Source organism: Piliocolobus tephrosceles, chromosome 10, assembly GCF_002776525.5.
Source record: "Piliocolobus tephrosceles isolate RC106 chromosome 10, ASM277652v3, whole genome shotgun sequence".
In the NCBI taxonomy this organism is placed as follows: domain Eukaryota; kingdom Metazoa; phylum Chordata; class Mammalia; order Primates; family Cercopithecidae; genus Piliocolobus; species Piliocolobus tephrosceles.
Window position 1 is genome coordinate 25,406,276 of NC_045443.1, and position 17,461 is coordinate 25,423,736.

At 38.7% G+C, this 17,461-nt stretch overlaps 3 protein-coding genes across 10 annotated transcripts in view; 1 reads left to right on the plus strand and 2 right to left on the minus strand.

Moving 5' to 3' along the window:
• Positions 1-2,603, minus strand: part of CASC1 (cancer susceptibility 1) — a 94,750-nt gene extending 92,147 nt beyond the window's left edge. Inside the window, exon 1 of the mRNA XM_023209064.2 lies at positions 2,514-2,603. Coding sequence (XP_023064832.1) covers positions 2,514-2,516 — 3 coding nt within the window. The 5' untranslated portion in view covers positions 2,517-2,603. The remainder of the gene's footprint in view (positions 1-2,513) is intronic.
• Positions 2,604-2,646: 43 nt separating this feature from the next.
• On the plus strand, positions 2,647-13,718 carry ETFRF1 (electron transfer flavoprotein regulatory factor 1). Of its 4 annotated transcripts, XM_023209059.1 has the most exons (4): positions 2,659-2,774; positions 5,733-6,104; positions 11,277-11,364; positions 11,448-13,718. In XM_023209059.1, exons 3-4 carry the CDS (start codon positions 11,314-11,316, stop codon positions 11,667-11,669), a joined length of 273 nt encoding a protein of 90 aa, XP_023064827.1. In that variant the 5' UTR covers positions 2,659-2,774; positions 5,733-6,104; positions 11,277-11,313; the 3' UTR covers positions 11,670-13,718. The 4 variants fall into 4 exon arrangements, with proteins under 4 accessions (XP_023064825.1, XP_023064827.1, XP_023064826.1 ...); XM_023209057.1 differs by lacking the exon at positions 5,733-6,104 and having other exon boundaries at positions 2,647-2,774; XM_023209058.1 differs by lacking the exon at positions 5,733-6,104 and having other exon boundaries at positions 2,667-2,778.
• Positions 12,572-17,461, minus strand: part of KRAS (KRAS proto-oncogene, GTPase) — a 49,593-nt gene continuing 44,703 nt past the window's right edge. For all 5 annotated transcript variants that reach the window (XM_031936290.1, XM_023209054.2, XM_023209055.2 and 2 more), the window contains one exon: positions 12,572-17,202. In XM_031936290.1, the coding sequence (XP_031792150.1) occupies positions 17,086-17,202 (117 nt within the window). In that variant the 3' untranslated portion in view covers positions 12,572-17,085. The remainder of the gene's footprint in view (positions 17,203-17,461) is intronic.

Genomic DNA, 17,461 nt, shown 5'->3' on the forward strand with positions numbered 1-17,461 from the left:
AAGCACTTTAGGAGGCAGAGGCGAGTGGATCACCTGAGGTCAAGACCAGCCTGGCCAACATGGTGAAACCCCGTCTCTACTAAAAATACAAAAATTAGCTGGGTGTGGTGGCATGAGCCTGTAATCCCAGCTACTCGGGAGGCTGAGGCAGGAGAATTGCTTGAACCCGGTAGGCAGAGGTTTCAGTAAGCCGAGATCTCGCCATTGCACTCTGGCCTGGGCAACAGAGCAAAATTCTGCCTCAAAAAAAAAAAAGAAGAAAGAAAATCCTATTTTGGCTGAGTGCACTGGCTTAGTCCTGTAATCCCAGCATTTTGGGAGGTCAAAGTGGGAGAGAATCACTTGAGCCCAGGAGTTTGAGGGCAGCCTGGGCAACGAAGCGAGACCTTATCTCTAAAAAAAAAATTAAAAATTAGCTGGGTGTGGTGGTGCGTGCCTTGTACTCCCAGCTATTCAGGAGGCTGAGTTGGGAAGATTGCTTGAACCAGGGAGGCTGAGGCTTCGGTAAGCCATGATAGTGCCACTGCACTCCAGCCTGGGTGACAAAGCGAGACAGTCTTAAAAAAAAAAAAAATTCATATGTTGAAATCTTGATCCCCAGTACTTCAGAATTTGACCTAACTGGGAGATAAGGTCATTACTGATTTTATTAGTTAAATTAAGATGAAGCCATACTGAATAGGGTGGGCCCCTAATCCAATATGATTTGTGTCCTTATATAATGATAATAATAATAAAGGAAACTTGGATATATATACTCAGATGGAGAATGCCATGTGAAGAATGAAGTTTTGTTGCCACAAACCAAGGAACTACCAGAAGCCAGGAAAGGTCTGAACAGATCTCTCCCTAAGGCCCTCAGAGGTATCACAGACCTACTGACACTTTGATCTTGGTCTTCTGGTCTCCAGAACTGCGAGACAATAAAATGCTTTTCTTTTAGTACTTAGTTTGTGGCAATTCCTTACTTGGCAGCCTTAGGAAACTAATACAGTAGATTTGGAGTTGAGTGGGTTCCTGGAATCTGTATTTTTAACAAGTACTCTGGGTGCATTCGAAGTAAATGTTCCAGGGGCCACACTTTGAGAAACGCTGGGAGAAGGATCTAAGAAGAAGAAGAAACTTAGGTAACAAATTGGAAGGTAACAAGTAAGTGTTTACTGTTCTCCCAATTTATTAGCAATTGTAAATTGACTGAGGTTCCGTTTGCATTCTGCCAGGAATGCTCTCCACTCCCTATCTCTTTTTTCTTCTTCTTTTTTTTTTTTTTTTTTTTTTTGAGTCTCGCTGTGTAGCCCACGCTGGAGTGCAGTGGCACAATCTCGGCTTACTGCAACCTCCGCCTCCCGGGTTCAAGCGATTCTCCTGCTTCAGCCTCCTGAGTAGCTGGAATTACAGGCGCGCACCACCACGCCAGGCTAATTTTTGTATTTTTAGTATAGACAGGGTTTCACCAAGTTGGCCAGGCTGGTCTCGAACTCCTGACATCGTGATCCGCCTGCCTCAGCCTCCCAAATTGCTGGGATTACAGGGGTGAGCCACCGCGCCAGGCCTCCATTCCCTATTTCTTCCCACCATTTGTGGAAAACTCGTATTTATACTTTAAAACAGGTTGAAAAGCACCACTTTTTCCTTACCTTGTTTCCCCTCACTGATTTCATCATTTCCAACTTTGTGTTACCCCATTTTAGATACTTCAATTGTTACAGTTGTAAAACTGTATTGTAATTAATTTGTTTAATCTTTATCCCATAAGCAGAGCTGTCATCATGTTCTTCTTGGAATTCTTGACTTCTAGCCCAGTGCCAAGTACAAAGAATGCACTCCATATTTTCCCTTAATTAATGAATTAAATAATTAAGGAATTACATTCTCCACGTCCTCTGGTTTTAATTATAGAAAATGTCTTGATGGAAACCACATTTAAGAAAACCAGACAGAGATACTCTCATAGCTACATGTTGGCCTGTCTCCTTGGTGAAAACATGGCAGTTGAGGAGTGCAGAAAAACAAAACGAGAAGCTTTATCATATATTTAACGCAGGATGAGTACCTTGAATCACAAAACAATTCATAGTCCCACAAAAGACGACATAAAATACCTTTTCAAAGCAGAGTAAACTGCATTAGCTTTTAATTAACTGCTGGAGAGGTACTAAAACATTTCCGCCAAGTTGCTACAAGAGAATTTAGTGGCAACGTCTATCATTACTGGAAGTTACTAGGTTGGGACCTATTTTCAAGCTTAGCAACATTCGAGATCAGGATACCGTGTGACAGCTTTGACCATCTCCCGTTTGCAGAAACCGGTTTGGGACTCCTACCCGTCCGCCCGATCCAGGTAAGGAAAGCTATTGCTGAGAAGAGGGCCGACCAACCCCGAGGTATGAGTTATTTCCCAAACCGACCCGCTTCTCTGTAAAATATGACCGGCTCTTATTACATCATTTAACACTGGTGAGGCAGAATCAATGGTCGCCCCTCCACCTGTCTGCCTCATTCGCCTTGCTCACCATTAGGAGTCAAGTTCCACCGCAGTAGTCTGCAGAGTCGAAGCTGAAATTATGTGAACAAACGCTCCCGGGTTGTCCGGACGACAGGTCCCGCCCACTCGCGCTCCAGGAAAAGAGCGCAGCCGCAGCAGGCTCTTCCGGCCGGCGCCCCGCCCCCTTTACTGACAAGTTGCCCTCCTCCCCCAACCCCACCGTGCTTCGCTGTAGACGGACAGAGGAGTCGAAGCGGTGGAAGGTTTTGCTGCTCCGGCGTGCCGGAAAGTGCGTGAGTGCCGGCGCCGGGGAATTTTGTTCCGTTTCCCGGATCCTGGGGTCTGCAGGCAAAATGCGCTCTGGGCGAGGACCACCGGCTGTGGGAAGAGGGTTCTGAGCGTCTCCTGACCTTGACGGTTTATTTCCTATAGTGTGTTGGGGCTCAGTCTTTCTGGGAGAGTTTCGAGAAGGGAACCGGCATGCGACTGGTTCAAGCAGCGGACACCCGGTGGGCGGCCCGGGCCACTGCGATTTAAGCCAGCAGGGGGATGGGGCTCATTCGGCAATTTAAAGAGGGAAGTAAGTTGGCTCCAGAGGGTTGTTTATTTTAAGATTAATGACCTTCGGATTCTTCTCTCTGCTCTATTGTTTACTTTCTGTGCAACGTACGTGTCCTTTTGCCTAAAAGCGCCCTAAACAAGACTAGAAAATGAAGCAATTCCTGGGTAAAATATTCCTTAACATGAAGATCGGTGAGGCCCCGAAGACTCATTAGTTTCCCAAGGTCACAGACTAATTGTACTAATCAGTAGCACAACCTTCAGAATTTCAGTCTCCTCCCACACGAAGAAACGCTGGCACCTTACACCGCCAGGAAAACTACAATTAAGTGAGGCTGTTCTCCTCAAACCCGACTGAGTTCTCTGTAATTGTAGGGCACCCTGTTTTAGCATTATGAGACCTGAAAATACTTTTAAATTACTGGCACCATTTCTCATCTCTGAATTCTAAGTTTATAATGCTCGATCCCTTCCAGTGTTACTGACTACATGCATTATTCATAGATAAGTAGTAGGACTAAGCTAGTCTTTGTGGGTTAAAGTGTTATTATCCCCATTGTAACCTGTAACTATTACAGGTTGTGTAATAGTTATTAGCATTTTACATCCATATCCTGGTAGCAAGATAAAAACATTTTAATAGCGACTTCGTACAGAGTTCTTACTCAGTTTGCCGTGGCTGTTTGGTATGGAAGTTAAGGTTTCCTTTTAAATTAGTTTCAGGAAAACTAATGTTTAATGATAAAACACCTCAGTCAACTCAAATTAGGATTCTTGGGGGTAAAGAGACAGTACAGTAATCCCAAGTTACCTTAAAATAGTGGGCTTTTAGAGGAAAGGCTTTACTGACGCTCTCACTGTATCTACCCCATGGGGAAGAATGGTTAACAACTTTGGGCACCACATAACCCCCAGTAAAATGACAATTCTCCACTAGCCTAGAACTGGAACTGGTCAAGTCTTAACTCCTTAGCCTAGAATGACAGCGGGGAAAAACCATCAATAGGGACTGCAACCGCTGCCTCATCCAGCGCACACATCCAAGTTTTCAGAATAATAGGGGGCTTCTCTTAGTCCTTAACTCTTGGCTCTTTACTTAAAACAGTAACCTCCATGCCTTCGTGCAGAGTTCAGGAGCAGCCTCAGGCCCTGCTGAACTCAAATTGTTTATTCACTACATTGTGAACCCAAGGAGACCTGTTTCTCTTAATGGCTAAAATAAACCTAAATGCTTCAAGGTCAACTGCATAAAGATAAACTGCATTACCTGGCGTGGTGGCTCACACCTGTAATCCCAGCACTTTGGGAGGCCAAGGCGGGCAGATCACGAGGTCAGGAGATCGAGACCATCCTGGATAACACGGTGAAACCCTGTTTCTACCAAAATAATACGAAAAATTAACCGGGCGTGGTGGCGGGCACCTGTAATCCCAGCTACTCTGGAGGCTGAGATGGGAATCGCTTGAACCCAGGACAGGGAGGTTGCAGTGAGCCAAAATCACACCACTACACTCCAACCTGGGCAACAGAGCAAGACTCCGTCTCAAAAAAAAAAAAAGATAAACTGCATTAATTCATACAAATTAACATATCAAAGAAGAACAAATTTACCGTAGCCACACTAGTTACATTTTTGCTAGGCAAGTCTTTTATAATACATAATTTGTAAAAAGACCAACAACTAAAAAGGACAACTTAAGCCAGGTCCCTAAAAGCTTTCACAAGTTACAAATTGTGAATTAAATGAAGGTGTGCTGTTAGGCATTAAACAGGTTATAGTTTGCAATTTGAAATTACTTCTATGTAGATTTAATTTTAAATTATGTGAAAAGAACATGGCTCCCAAGAGGCGTTTTTTGTTTGTTTTGTTTTGAGACAGGGTCTCAAAATTTTGCCCAGGTTGGAGTGGTAGAACAATCATGGCTCACTACAGCCTCAACCTCCTGGGCTCAAGCGATCCTCCCACCTCAGCCTCCCAAATAGCTGAGACTACAGGCACACGCCACCATGCCTGGCTAATTTTTACTTTTAGTAGAGACAAGCTCTCACTGTGTTGCTCAGGCTGGTCTCAAACTCCTGATCTCAAGCCATCCTCCGGCCCTGGGCTACCAAAGTGCTGAGATTACAGGTACAAGTGACCATGCCCAGCCTAAGAATCATTCTTAGTAAGATTATTTCACACTGCTAATGGCAGTCTGCCAAAAGAAAAATAAGTTTAAAAAATGAAGTAGTTAATATAGTGAGTTAAATACCCTCATCTAATTTTACTCCCTTCCAAAAGGGAGTAAAATCTATAGTAAAATGATATAAAAATAAAGTGGAAAAATTGCGACAGGAGGTAACAGCAATAAAACTTCAGAAGCTGGAAAACAGGTGAATGAATGTGACTTAGCACACCAGAAAAACCCAATTTACTCTGCAGAATTCTCAAAAGGCACTGAAACAGGGGCCCTGAAATTGGAAGTGGACTACATGAAAGCTATATGAGAAACACCTCTAAGTAACTCTACCCCCTTACTCCCATAAAAGACTAGAGGTTTCTAGAAAAAGTAGTACTTGTCCCTGGACTGGGGCATCCTCAGGCATTCTAGAGAAGCACACTGGAAACAAAATTAAGTGAATTTAGGTATACATAATGCTGGAATACAGGGCCTGCATTCCTCTTTCACTTTTTAATGTTTAATAGGCAAATCCTTAGAAGACTGGAAGACTCAACTCTGAGGAACTGCCTCGCCCAGGAGGAGCAATCCAAGATACTGACATCAGAGGTTCCTCAGTAAAGGTCCACTCAGAGCACCCTAAGTGAAGCCCAGAGTCTGTATACTTCACCAATATATATAGATCTAAAAAGCTTTTGTGTCTTTTCACTCGTAAGAGTAGACAGAAAAGAATGACCAGATTTTGGAAGAAAGCTCAGAAGTGATAGAGACAAAAGCAAGCAGAAAAGCTATTTGAAGTAAAACAACAGAAAATTTCAAGAAAGCAAGAATCAGTGAACTTGAAAGAAAAAAATGCCTACATAGTATGCTTGTTATGTGAATTAGCTCATTAACTAGTAGTAAGTACAATTTTACAAGTATTAATGTAGAAGTAATGTTGGTTCCTGTGTGATTTTTTTTCCCCTAGGAAAGAGGAGCCAGAAAAGCAGTAAATGTATGACCTTCAGCAAGAAAAGGTCATGGCTTCACTGCTATGCTGGTGGCAAGTGCCTTTCAGATTTTTTCACTGATTCAAGTGTATATTCCCAGGGTTCCCTCCTCAGCGAGGCATACCCCAAGTTCTATGCAGCCATTGACTGGGGGCAGGTAGAGTCACCTCTCCTACCCATGAATTGGCAGCCCTGTGGTTTAGATCAATTTCTACTTCCATGTGTTACCTCAGCATCTCTTAGCTCTGTTCTTAGACTTTGGCTGGCATTTCTATTATTTTTTTAAGTTTTGCTGAAATAGAATTGACACTGAATTATACTTATAAAGCATAATTCGATAAATTTGGTTCATATATATACACATCTATATATGCATATTTATAGATATATATGTGCTATATAGTATATATACTACCTATAGTATACATATATAGTATACATATAATTTTTGTTTCCATGGAAACAAAAATAAAAGGAATTACTATGTACTATATACTATATATATCTACTATCTACTAGATATATATATACACCATAGTATACTATATACTGAAAATGGCTGACTTCCTCTATTTGTAAATATATATTTTAATATATTTTTGCAAATAATAGAAATGCCAGCAAAAGTCTAAGAACAGGGCTAAGTGGTAGGGAAACTACATACTATATACTATATAGTATCTATTCTAACTATATAGATATATATATACATATATACGCATATGTACATACACACACAATGAAGCCATCACCACAATCAAGATAATACATCTGTTATCCACAAAGGTTGCCTCGTGCACCTTTGATTCCTTCCTGGTCTCCAGCCCGTACTCCCATTCCCAGGCTACTCTATTATAATTTTTTTAGTATTTTTAACATCTCTGTAGTAGTCTCCAGCTATGCTGAGAGCAATCTGAGTGGTCAAAATTAACTGTCCAGGAAGAGCAGAAGTGAAAAACTCAATAGAACACTTGAAAGATGAAAATTAGAAGATCCCCCATAAAACTGAATAAAAGGCCGGGCACAGAGGCTCATACCTGTAATCCCCCACCCAGCACTTTGGGACGCCAAGGAGGGTGGATCACCTGAGGTCAGGAGTTTGAGACTAGTCTAGCCAACATGGTGAAAACCCATCTCTACTAAAAATACGTAAATTAGCCATGCTTAGTGGCAGATGCCTGTAATCCCAGCTACTCGGGAGGCTGAGGCAGAAGAATCGCTTGAACCCAGGAGGCGGAGGTTCCAGTGAGCCAAGATGAGGCCATTGCACTCCAGCCTGGGTGACAAGAGCAAAACTCCATGCTTAAAAAAAAGACAAATGGAAAATAGTAGAGAAAAAAGGAAGAGAACGTGTCTAGAAGTTCAAACATCCAAATAATAAAAGTTCCAAGAAGGGAGAAAAAAGAAAATGGGGGAGGGGGGAATCATGAATGAAATCATTTAAAATTTTTTCCCAAATTGAAGGAAACAAGCTTCCAGATTGCAAGGGCCAACTGAGTGTCCAGCACAATGGATGAAAATAAATCCATTATCAACACATCACTAACATTTCAAAATCTTCATGGAGAAGATTCTGTAAGTTTCTGGGGAGAGAGAGAAAAAATACATCCATACAGAGGATCACTTACCAGGACTGCTTTGAACTTCTTAATAGCAATGGTAAAAGCAAAAAGATGAGCAACTGCTTCAAAATGTTGAAAGAAAATTATTTCCAGCTTTCAATTCTATACTCAGACAAGCTATCAAACAAGTAGAGGGAGCCAGCCATTTTTAGACATCCAAGGTCTCATTTACCTTCCATGTACCCTTTTCAAGAAGTTAGGATGTGCTCCGCAGAAACAAAAATAAAACCAGTAAATGGAACACTTTGAAATGTAGAAAATGGGATAATCAACATAGAAGATAGGCAAAAGGAATTTCTGGGAGCATGGTCAAGTGAGATTCCAGTACAACAGTTGTGCTTCTTGATGTAGAGAGCAGTCAGTCCAGAATCAAGCAGTTATGACTCACATTGGTGGTTGTTACCACCAAGATCCCTGCTGCCATTGTACCATCTTTTTAACCTGAGGACATTATGCCTAGGCAAGCCTGGCTCAGATTCTTACTGCCATTTGCCTTGACCATGTGGTGATGAAATTCCTGCTGTCTTCTGTGCTATGCTGACTGGACCAACTGAGGACACTCACTTTTACCCTTTTTCAACCTATTCCTGAAAGCTGATGTTGGGCGTTGGTGAGCTTAAAGCAGAAAATAGTCTTCCTCCTTCCCATTTTTGCTATGTATTGGCCGGAAATCAAGTATCAGTTCTACACTCTGATCTTCCCACGTACTTCAGTTGTGAGGAGCCCAGTATTCACTCATGGCATTGCAAATTAACGTCTCCAGAAGGGATTCTTAAAGCCTGGAGAAGGTAAAGCCAGACTAGGACTGTTTGGCTTTAATTAACAGCAGTGTTGTTGCCCCTTTCCTTGCTAGATTCGTGCTTGCTGCTCAAATTGCCGAAATTAAATATTTAAGGCAATGTTCATGAGTGGTGGGAAAACTAAAGAGAATAAGCAGGAAGTCACTACAGGCTATCTTGGTAGAGATGGGGAAGGAGAAGCAATTGGAGAGGGGCACATGGGGGCTTCTAAGACTTCTAATTTTCTGTTTCATAACTTGAAAGATGGGTACCCAGATGTATATTTTACTTTCTTTAATTTGTACATTCATATTTTATGCAGTTTCTATGTCTAATACATATAAAAATTTAAGATGAAATACATGAAGGCATTGGTACCCTGACTTTAAAATTGTAAAAGGTGTAAATTTTGCAAAACGCCTAAAGGGGCAGGTGAAGTCACAATGAGAATCTACACTATTGTACTTCGGGGTCCAACCAGAACAGAAGTAACAGGAGAACTTAAATTATGTAGCACAATGATTTTTAGTTGAGTATGGTACTGCAATTTTAATCCATAATGATTTTTAATTGAGTATGGTACTGTCATTTTAATCCACATTTTCTGCTAGTTAACTATAAAATAAAATATATCAGGCTAATATAATTTTAGCCTGATCTAAAAGGCTATTTTAAAAATATAAATTACGGCCGGGCGCAGTGGCTCATGCCTGTAATCCCAGCACTTTGGGAGGCCAAGGTGGGTAGATCACGAGGTGAGGAGATCGAGACCATCCTGGCCAACATGGTGAAACACCGTCTCTACGAAAATACAAAAAAAAAAAAAAAAAATTAGCCAGGCGTGGTGGCACACACCTGTAGTCCCAGCTACCTGGGACGCTGAGGTAGAGGAATTGCTTGAACCAGGGAGGTGGAGGTTGCAGTGAGCTGAGATGGCACCACTGCACTCCAGCCTGGTGACAGCAAGAATTCGTCTCAAAAAAAAAAAAAAAAAAAAAGTTGTTTCCTGCTTGCCCTTCAGAGTAATTCAGCCCAAAAGTCATTATGTGGCACTGAGCAAGGTAGGCATCTGGGGAAGGGGGGGCGACAGAAAGACTGGCAAGGTAGTAGCCCAGTAGGGGGTACTGGAGCCCAAATGCAATGAGGAGGGTCTCTGGGGGTAGGGACTTGTGCACAGCAGCAGCCTAGCAGGGGATGAGGAGGGCATCTTGTTAGGGTGAAGGAAATGGTGGCACAGGTTTCTGGAATGGAACAAAAGGTGAGCCTTATCCAGGAGGGAGGAAGTGGTGCAGTGTCAATTGCTTGAGCCCAAGAAGGGTAGGTTGGAGAAAAGGGGGATGAAGAGAAGACCTTGCATGTGGGATGGTGGCAGTGGCACTCTGGCATTGGGTGGCAGAGCTCAGAGAGTAGTGTGTGCGCGCTGAATGGTGACAGCAAGAGGAATTTGATTACATAGTGACAGGAGGGGTGATGATTATAAAAAGTAAATTTATTAAGGACAAGTGGGAACCAGACTTCTCATTGTTAGGCAAGAGTATTAAACCCATGTAAAGAGGGGAAATGAAAATAAACCCTGTAGTATTGGAATTGAATGTTAGGTAGCAGATTATGTGGAGATTAATATAAAAGTCACACACACAACACCTAAATCTGCATGTATGTACACTTGCAGCTTTGTCACTCAGAGGACCTGGGTACAGTGACAGTCCCATGGTGATTAGCATTTCTAGCACCCAGACCTTGGTTTCTAAAACATTCCATCCAGATTATAGTTTCTAAATGCTATTCTCCATTAAAAGGACTAGGTTCCTCAGAGAAATAATTTTATAATGGACAATCTTAGCAAATATGACTTTAATTGGGTAATCAAAATTAACATCAATCACAATGGAACCAATTTCAGTTGCATCCACCTGATGGGATGCAATGTTAAGAGCTTATTATTCAACTGTAACAGGTAGTGAGAATTATTTTCTAGGTTTAGGCTGTCATGATGCCTTTAAGGAGCCTCCTCTACTCAGTAGCATTAACACATTCCACATAAAGCAGCATGATTTATCCCACTGGATGTCACCTGTTCCTCAGGGACACCCTCTTACAGGTTGTTCATTTGGCCACTTCACCACCAATCTTACTGCCCGCCCATATACTATTCCAACCTGCTTAACTCACCCAGTTTCTGCTAGTTTTTTTAGCCTCCCTTTGGATAAGCACCCATCAAGATTTGATCAGGCTTCTGCTCAATGTCCTTCAAGTGGATCTGGCCTTGCCTTGAGAGCATGGTAAAGACCTCTCGTTTGATAAGGAAAACTCAGGCTCAGCATGGTTAATTAATCTGTACGTTATGAAACTAGGATTTAAATCTAACTCATTCCTTCCACTGTGGCATAAAAGGAGGTACACGTACCTATCTGTAACAATCCACTTTCTCATCTTATTTCCTTCATACGACTTCTCATAATAATCGTCTTCTTTGCTTAGTGTCCTGTAGGAAGAAGTCAATTCTGTGACAGCAGGTTATTTTATCTGAAGTGTTTATAACTATATCACAGTACGTGGAACAAAAAAGTTCTCAAGAAATATTTATTGAATTTTTAAAATGTTATTTTCTCAGTGTGTATAACCTTTTTTGATTTTAAGACTACAATGCAGCTAATTGCAAAAAATTTTCCTTTCTTTAGGCATGTTACGCATAAAAGTGGATAATTTACATGGTAAATGAAAATGGCCAATTCTTTAAGAGGAGAAGTACTAAAACTTTATAAAAATGTAAGTAATTATGTTGCCAATTTTATTAAAATGTTGTTATATGACATGGATTGTTTAGAAATACATAATCTTTCTTTTTGAAGCTGCTGTATCTTGGACGAGACTATCCAAAAGGAGCAGACTATTTTAAAAAGCGTTTGAAGAACATTTTCCTTAAAAACAAAGATGTGAAGAATCCAGAGAAGATCAAAGAACTTATTGCACAGGGCGAATTTGTAATGAAAGAGCTAGAAGCCTTGTACTTCCTTAGGAAATACAGAGCTATGAAACAACGCTATTATTCAGATACCAACAAAACTAATTGATCATTACTACTTTAATTTAGCTGACAATCAGTGCCAGCTGTTATATGTACCAGATATTGTGAAATTATTCTAACTTAAAATGGGAAGATATACATATTGTGTAAAAAATCCCTGAGCTGCCCTACTGAATAGGTTTCAACTTCTGTTCATACTGAGAAATTATCAGCAACTTAATGCTCAATTTTGATACAAACATAGCAGTTTAGCTATACTACCAATTATAAATTAATGAGCACCCAATTTTGAATGAAAATATAATACACTTAATCCTGTAACTTAATAGGACTTAGCCAATTTTTAGCTTATTTCTCCATTTTACTGACAAGAGAATGCCATTTACTGAACATTTAATAAGCAAAATAATTTCTTATTTCTCTTAACTTTTGAAAGGAATCCCTTATTTTTTCACCCAATTTGATACATTAACAGCACATACTCAAGGTTCACTCCAAAACAAAGTTTCTGACAATGATTTAAATGTAGTTATAGAAATAACATGTGTCGAGTTATTCTGACCTTGAACTAGCCTGCTGGTGACTGGCATTACATACATAACTATTCAATTATTTCCATTATTAATGTTGCTGCTGCTACCTTTGGGCCTAAAACCAACTCACCTGTTGTGTATCAATTACCTTCTTTGATAAAAGGAAATAAATAATGTTATTCTATTTTTTTGTCATAAAGGCAGATTTGCTTTCCATCTACTTCTAAATATGGTTTTAAGTTTAAGCAAACACACCTTTACATAATATCCACAGCATCTTTTAGAAATAAAGGATATTTCTAACTTAAAAGCTGCATAAAAAGATTCACTGGTATTCTATAGTGTCTATGGCTTATAAAGTATTCCATATCCATTTCGGGGCAAACAATTCAAATTCCATGAACAAACACACACAGTCACTGTAACTATTTTTATTACATTACAATAATTAGGAGTAGTACAGTTCATGACAAAAATATTACAAATTTTAGATCACTTCACAGCACATACTCCTATAAACATTTAAAAGTTAATTTCAATTAAAAGAGTGGTCATTTTTAATGTTTGATATGACCAACATTCCTAGGTCAGCGCAACCAAATGATGGAAAACAACTGGATCACACTGCATATGTCCCACAAAAGAAAGCACAATGTACAAAATGTGCATGTTTCAGTTTACACTATACAAAAATAGTTAAAATACATTCCAGGTAAACATGTTACATTAAGAAATAGTACTAGTAAGAAATTGGCACTCAAAGGAAAAATGCAAAGTATTTTCAACATGAAAACACAAGACAGTGGAATTGAAAACTTTCGTATAAAACATTATAACCCAGTTAGCTCTATGTGGGTGTGGTGGGGAGAGATGGGCCCTCAACATTTCTGCAGATAACTTTTTTTCCCCCTAAATTCATCTAAATTACCTATCATTATCCCAAACAGGCACTTCAAACTATTAAACTAAAACACAGATCTTAATCTAGTTATGACTATTCTTCAAGAACTCATGTGAGTATCTTTAGAAAGAAATTTTCATTTTCTGACAGACAGCTATCAGTTGTATGCTATTCAGTTTCTCAATGCAGAATTCATGCTATCCAGTATTAACACAGAAGTTATTAAATAACTGCTGGGTTCTAAAAAACATTACTACATAATTATCAAGAAATCATTACTTTTTGACAAATAGAAATCTTCAGTTTTTACTGTCTAAAAAAAATCCCCTAACATTATATACTGTTTGAAGAAAAAATAGAAGAAAAAAAAAATGCAATGGAATAAAATGAGATGAACTTGTGCAAACTGTAACTTAACATGCCCCACAAAGTTTCTATGTATGTATTAGGACAAAATTGTGCAATGGTGGCAACAGTTTTGATAACCTATAAAAGTTAGGTTCTAAATTCCTATGCAGTGTGACTCAGTTAAATAGAGCCTAGAATGCCTATCTGGGAATATTCACTCAAATGATACAATATGTGTGTGCTATATTCTTCCACAAACATGTTAATGCCTAAGACTATGTAATTTAGCTATAAAAAAAAAAAAAAAAAAAAACTTCAACAAGGATTTTTATCTTTAAGGCGGTATTAGATAACATTTATTTCTAGAATTCTCCCCCTTTAAAATCTCTACAAAAACAAATCTTTTGTTAAACCATTCAAAGTTCACATAAAGGTAATTACCACTACCTTAAAAAAATGCCCATCTACATCAAAAATTCAAGAGGCCTAAATATCCCCTCATAAGCACTGCAGTTCCTGAAGGATGGCCATTTCTTTCTCTGTGTAGAAACAAGAGGTACTGTGTAAGTCTTAACACCCTATCTAAACAATGTTCCAAATATCTGGAGTTTAGCATAGCAATTCAGAAATCATACTGATTTTTACATAGAAGTTTCCTTGTCTGTGAACTAGTTCAGGCACATGTTTATTTGTACCCAGATAAAACTATTAATTTTTAAGTATATTTTAATTATTTATGCAGAGAAAACTGGAATATTACACATTTGGGAATTTCAATATGAATATCTGACATACACCTTAATGTGTACAGTAACTGTCTCAATAGAATCACAGTTATGCCAAATTAAAAAAATATATAATCAAGTTTATTCCTTTAAACAATGAAGTGATTTACATAAAGTAGCTCGATCAAAGAGTTTCACTGGAATCATAGCAAAACAATTATAGAGCTGGCACAGGGACCAAACCCCTCTTTGCAAAACTAAAATACGCATTGTGTTATCTCTGGACCATAGGCTAAAGGCCTTACTCAGATGCTACAGCCCACGCTAGCACTAAGGACCGGGATTATGTCTCTTGTTTGGGGATACCATATACCCAGTGCCTTGTGAAGTGACTGGCATCTGGTAGGCACTCAATAAATATTTGCTGAATAAATGAGTTCTGCAAAACAGCTTTATGAGGCTAAGGCGGGTGAATCACTTGAGGTCAGGAGTTCGAGACCAGCCTGGCCAATAGGGTGAAACCCTGTCTCTCCTAAAACTACAAGAATTAGTCGAGTGTGGTGGCACATGCCTGTAATCCCAGCTACTCAGGATGCTGAGGCACGAGAATCGCTTGAACCTGGGAGATGGAGGTTGCAGTGAGCCAAGATGGTGCCACTGCATTCCAGCCTAATTCCAGCCTAGGTGACAGAGTGAGACCCTGACACCAAAAAAAAAAAAAAAAAAAAAAAAAAAAAGCATTTCTGGCTACTAAAACAATGGAATGTATTACTGTTACCAGAAGTAGTCCTAGTTGTAGATTACCTTAGGAATTCTTTCAGTACTATCTTTATTAAATTCTCCTTCCACTGGATAGGGTTCTGTCTATTCATACCAGGTTTGAAAAATCCTACTGTCGCTAATGGATTGGGCAGCAAAGAGATATTCAAAGGATTGGCCACCACCTGAAAATTAGTGATTAGGTCAAATCCCATTATGGTATCTGTCAGATCCTCGAGCCCTGAGGAAGTAAGATGTAGGGCATTTTGATGTGACTTAATGGGGAAACTTCATGGAGATATCCATAGCAGCAGTATATCTTACGGTTAGGGGAATTAAAGTATTAAAACTGCATCAAGTCATGGGGCATGTGGAAGGTAGGCAGGCAAGATGACACTAACATGGAAGGAGAGTCCTAAAAGGAGAATGGATATTCAAATATAAACTTCACCTCTTGCACAATTTTGCCCAAGATTGGCACTGAAAATGGTGTAACATAGGTTAAAAAGTTACAGATTGTGCTGAGCTTGACAAATAAGTGTATCCTTATGTAAACGGAATATAAATCACATAGTTGTAAAAAAACCAAGAGTTTGAGATGACTTCTTTTAACATGAAGAAATGGATAGTAACTGATGTCCTCAAAATCAGAGTCCTAAAAGACAACTATCTAGAACCTAAGTCACCTTCTTCCTAGTCCAGTGATACTTTCACCTCACCATGCCATCTCATTTCATATATTTTAAAATAAGTAACATTTTAAATTTATCAAAAGGATTATTAATATTTTTAAAGCATTATTCTTAAATATGGATCAGACTTGAAAAGTGTTTATGAAATGCTAATTTAACCAGTGTTAAGAGAACTAGCCAAACCTAGAAATTGTGAAACTTTTTCACTTTATTGTTTGAAAAAAAAATTAATGTCTTGGCACACCACCACCCCAAAATCTCAACTTTTGAGTTAATATTTAAAAGTAATTTTTAAAAAAGAGTTCATTTTCTTAAAACACAAAAGCAATGCTCTTGATTTGTCAGCAGGACCACCACAGAGTGATAATGTATCTTGTTGACCTATCCAAACTGTCCTAGTCCCGCCCCATTTTGACCAGCCAATGCATGACAACACTGGATGACCATGGGGACACAGTCCATGCTGTGAAACTCTCTATGAAAGCTCAAAGGTTCACACAGGGCCTGGCCATGCAACCTTGGTCTCTTCAACACCTACTAAGCTATAACTGGCCCAAATAATCTTTAATGTCACAAGCAGAATTAAAACTACCTTCAAAGACTGAAGTTGAAGAAAAGATTTAAAGTTATACTATGAAAGAGCAATCTGACACAGGGAGACTACATTTAATTCCTATGAGAATTTTTTATACATGTTAAAATTTTTTCACTTATTATAAAAATTTAGTAGCATGTAAATATAGCCCCAAAATGGTTGCTATAATCCCCATTTCATACTGGGTCTGCCTTAACAGGAAAAGCTATTAGGAGTCTTTATAGTAATTTATCTAATGTGAAAAGGAAACGGCCTTATAATAGTTTCCATTGACTTGTAATTTTTTTCCATTTTTTTTTTTATAGAAAAAATATAATATTTTGGGGAGAGTGACCATGACTAATAGCAGTGGAAAGGGAGACAAAACCTTTGTGAACAGTGTAACTTTACATTCATCAGGGATGACAAACTATAGGACATGATGCCTAGAAGAATCATCAGGAAGCCCATAAATTTGTGTTCCCTCAGTGTTTCAGTAAAACCAATTAGAAAGTCTCAACTGAAGTTATAATTAGTAATTAATCCATTTATGTGACTAGATAAAACACAGAATAGGGATGATTCAGAAGCTTCATTAATTTGTTTCACACCAACATTCACAATTGGTAAGAAAAATAAGAAGTAATCAACTGCATGCACCAAAAACCCCAAGACAGAAATCTTAGGTATTCAGTTTCTTTTTCACAGGCATTGCTAGTTCAAAAACCAAAACTCTGGGAATACTGGCACTTAGAGGAAAAAAAAAGCTTCCACTGTCATTTTAAAATAAGCATTTAAGGTAAAAGCTAACAGTCTGCATGGAGCAGGAAAAAAATTAGGTAATGCTAAAACAAATGCTAATAATTTAGTGTAATGTACAAAAATTACCACTTTTACTAGTATGCCTTAAGAAAAAAGTACAAATTGTATTTACATAATTACACACTTTGTCTTTGACTTCTTTTTCTTCTTTTTACCATCTTTGCTCATCTTTTCTTTATGTTTTCGAATTTCTCGAACTAATGTATAGAAGGCATCATCAACACCCTGAAATACATAAAAAGTATTAAAATGTGAATATATACGATGGCTTCATGTGTACAGGTAGCAAATTTCCATTATTAATGGAAACAATATTAAGAAAGGATTTTTTATGTTTCTCTTCAGGCAACTGAATATATATTACATATATTAGACTTTTAGAATTCCTAAATGTCATCCACATAGATGTCAATATTATAAACAGGAACACTTAATATTCACAAAAGACAAGGATAACCAATGGCACAGAATTTTAAATAAGGTA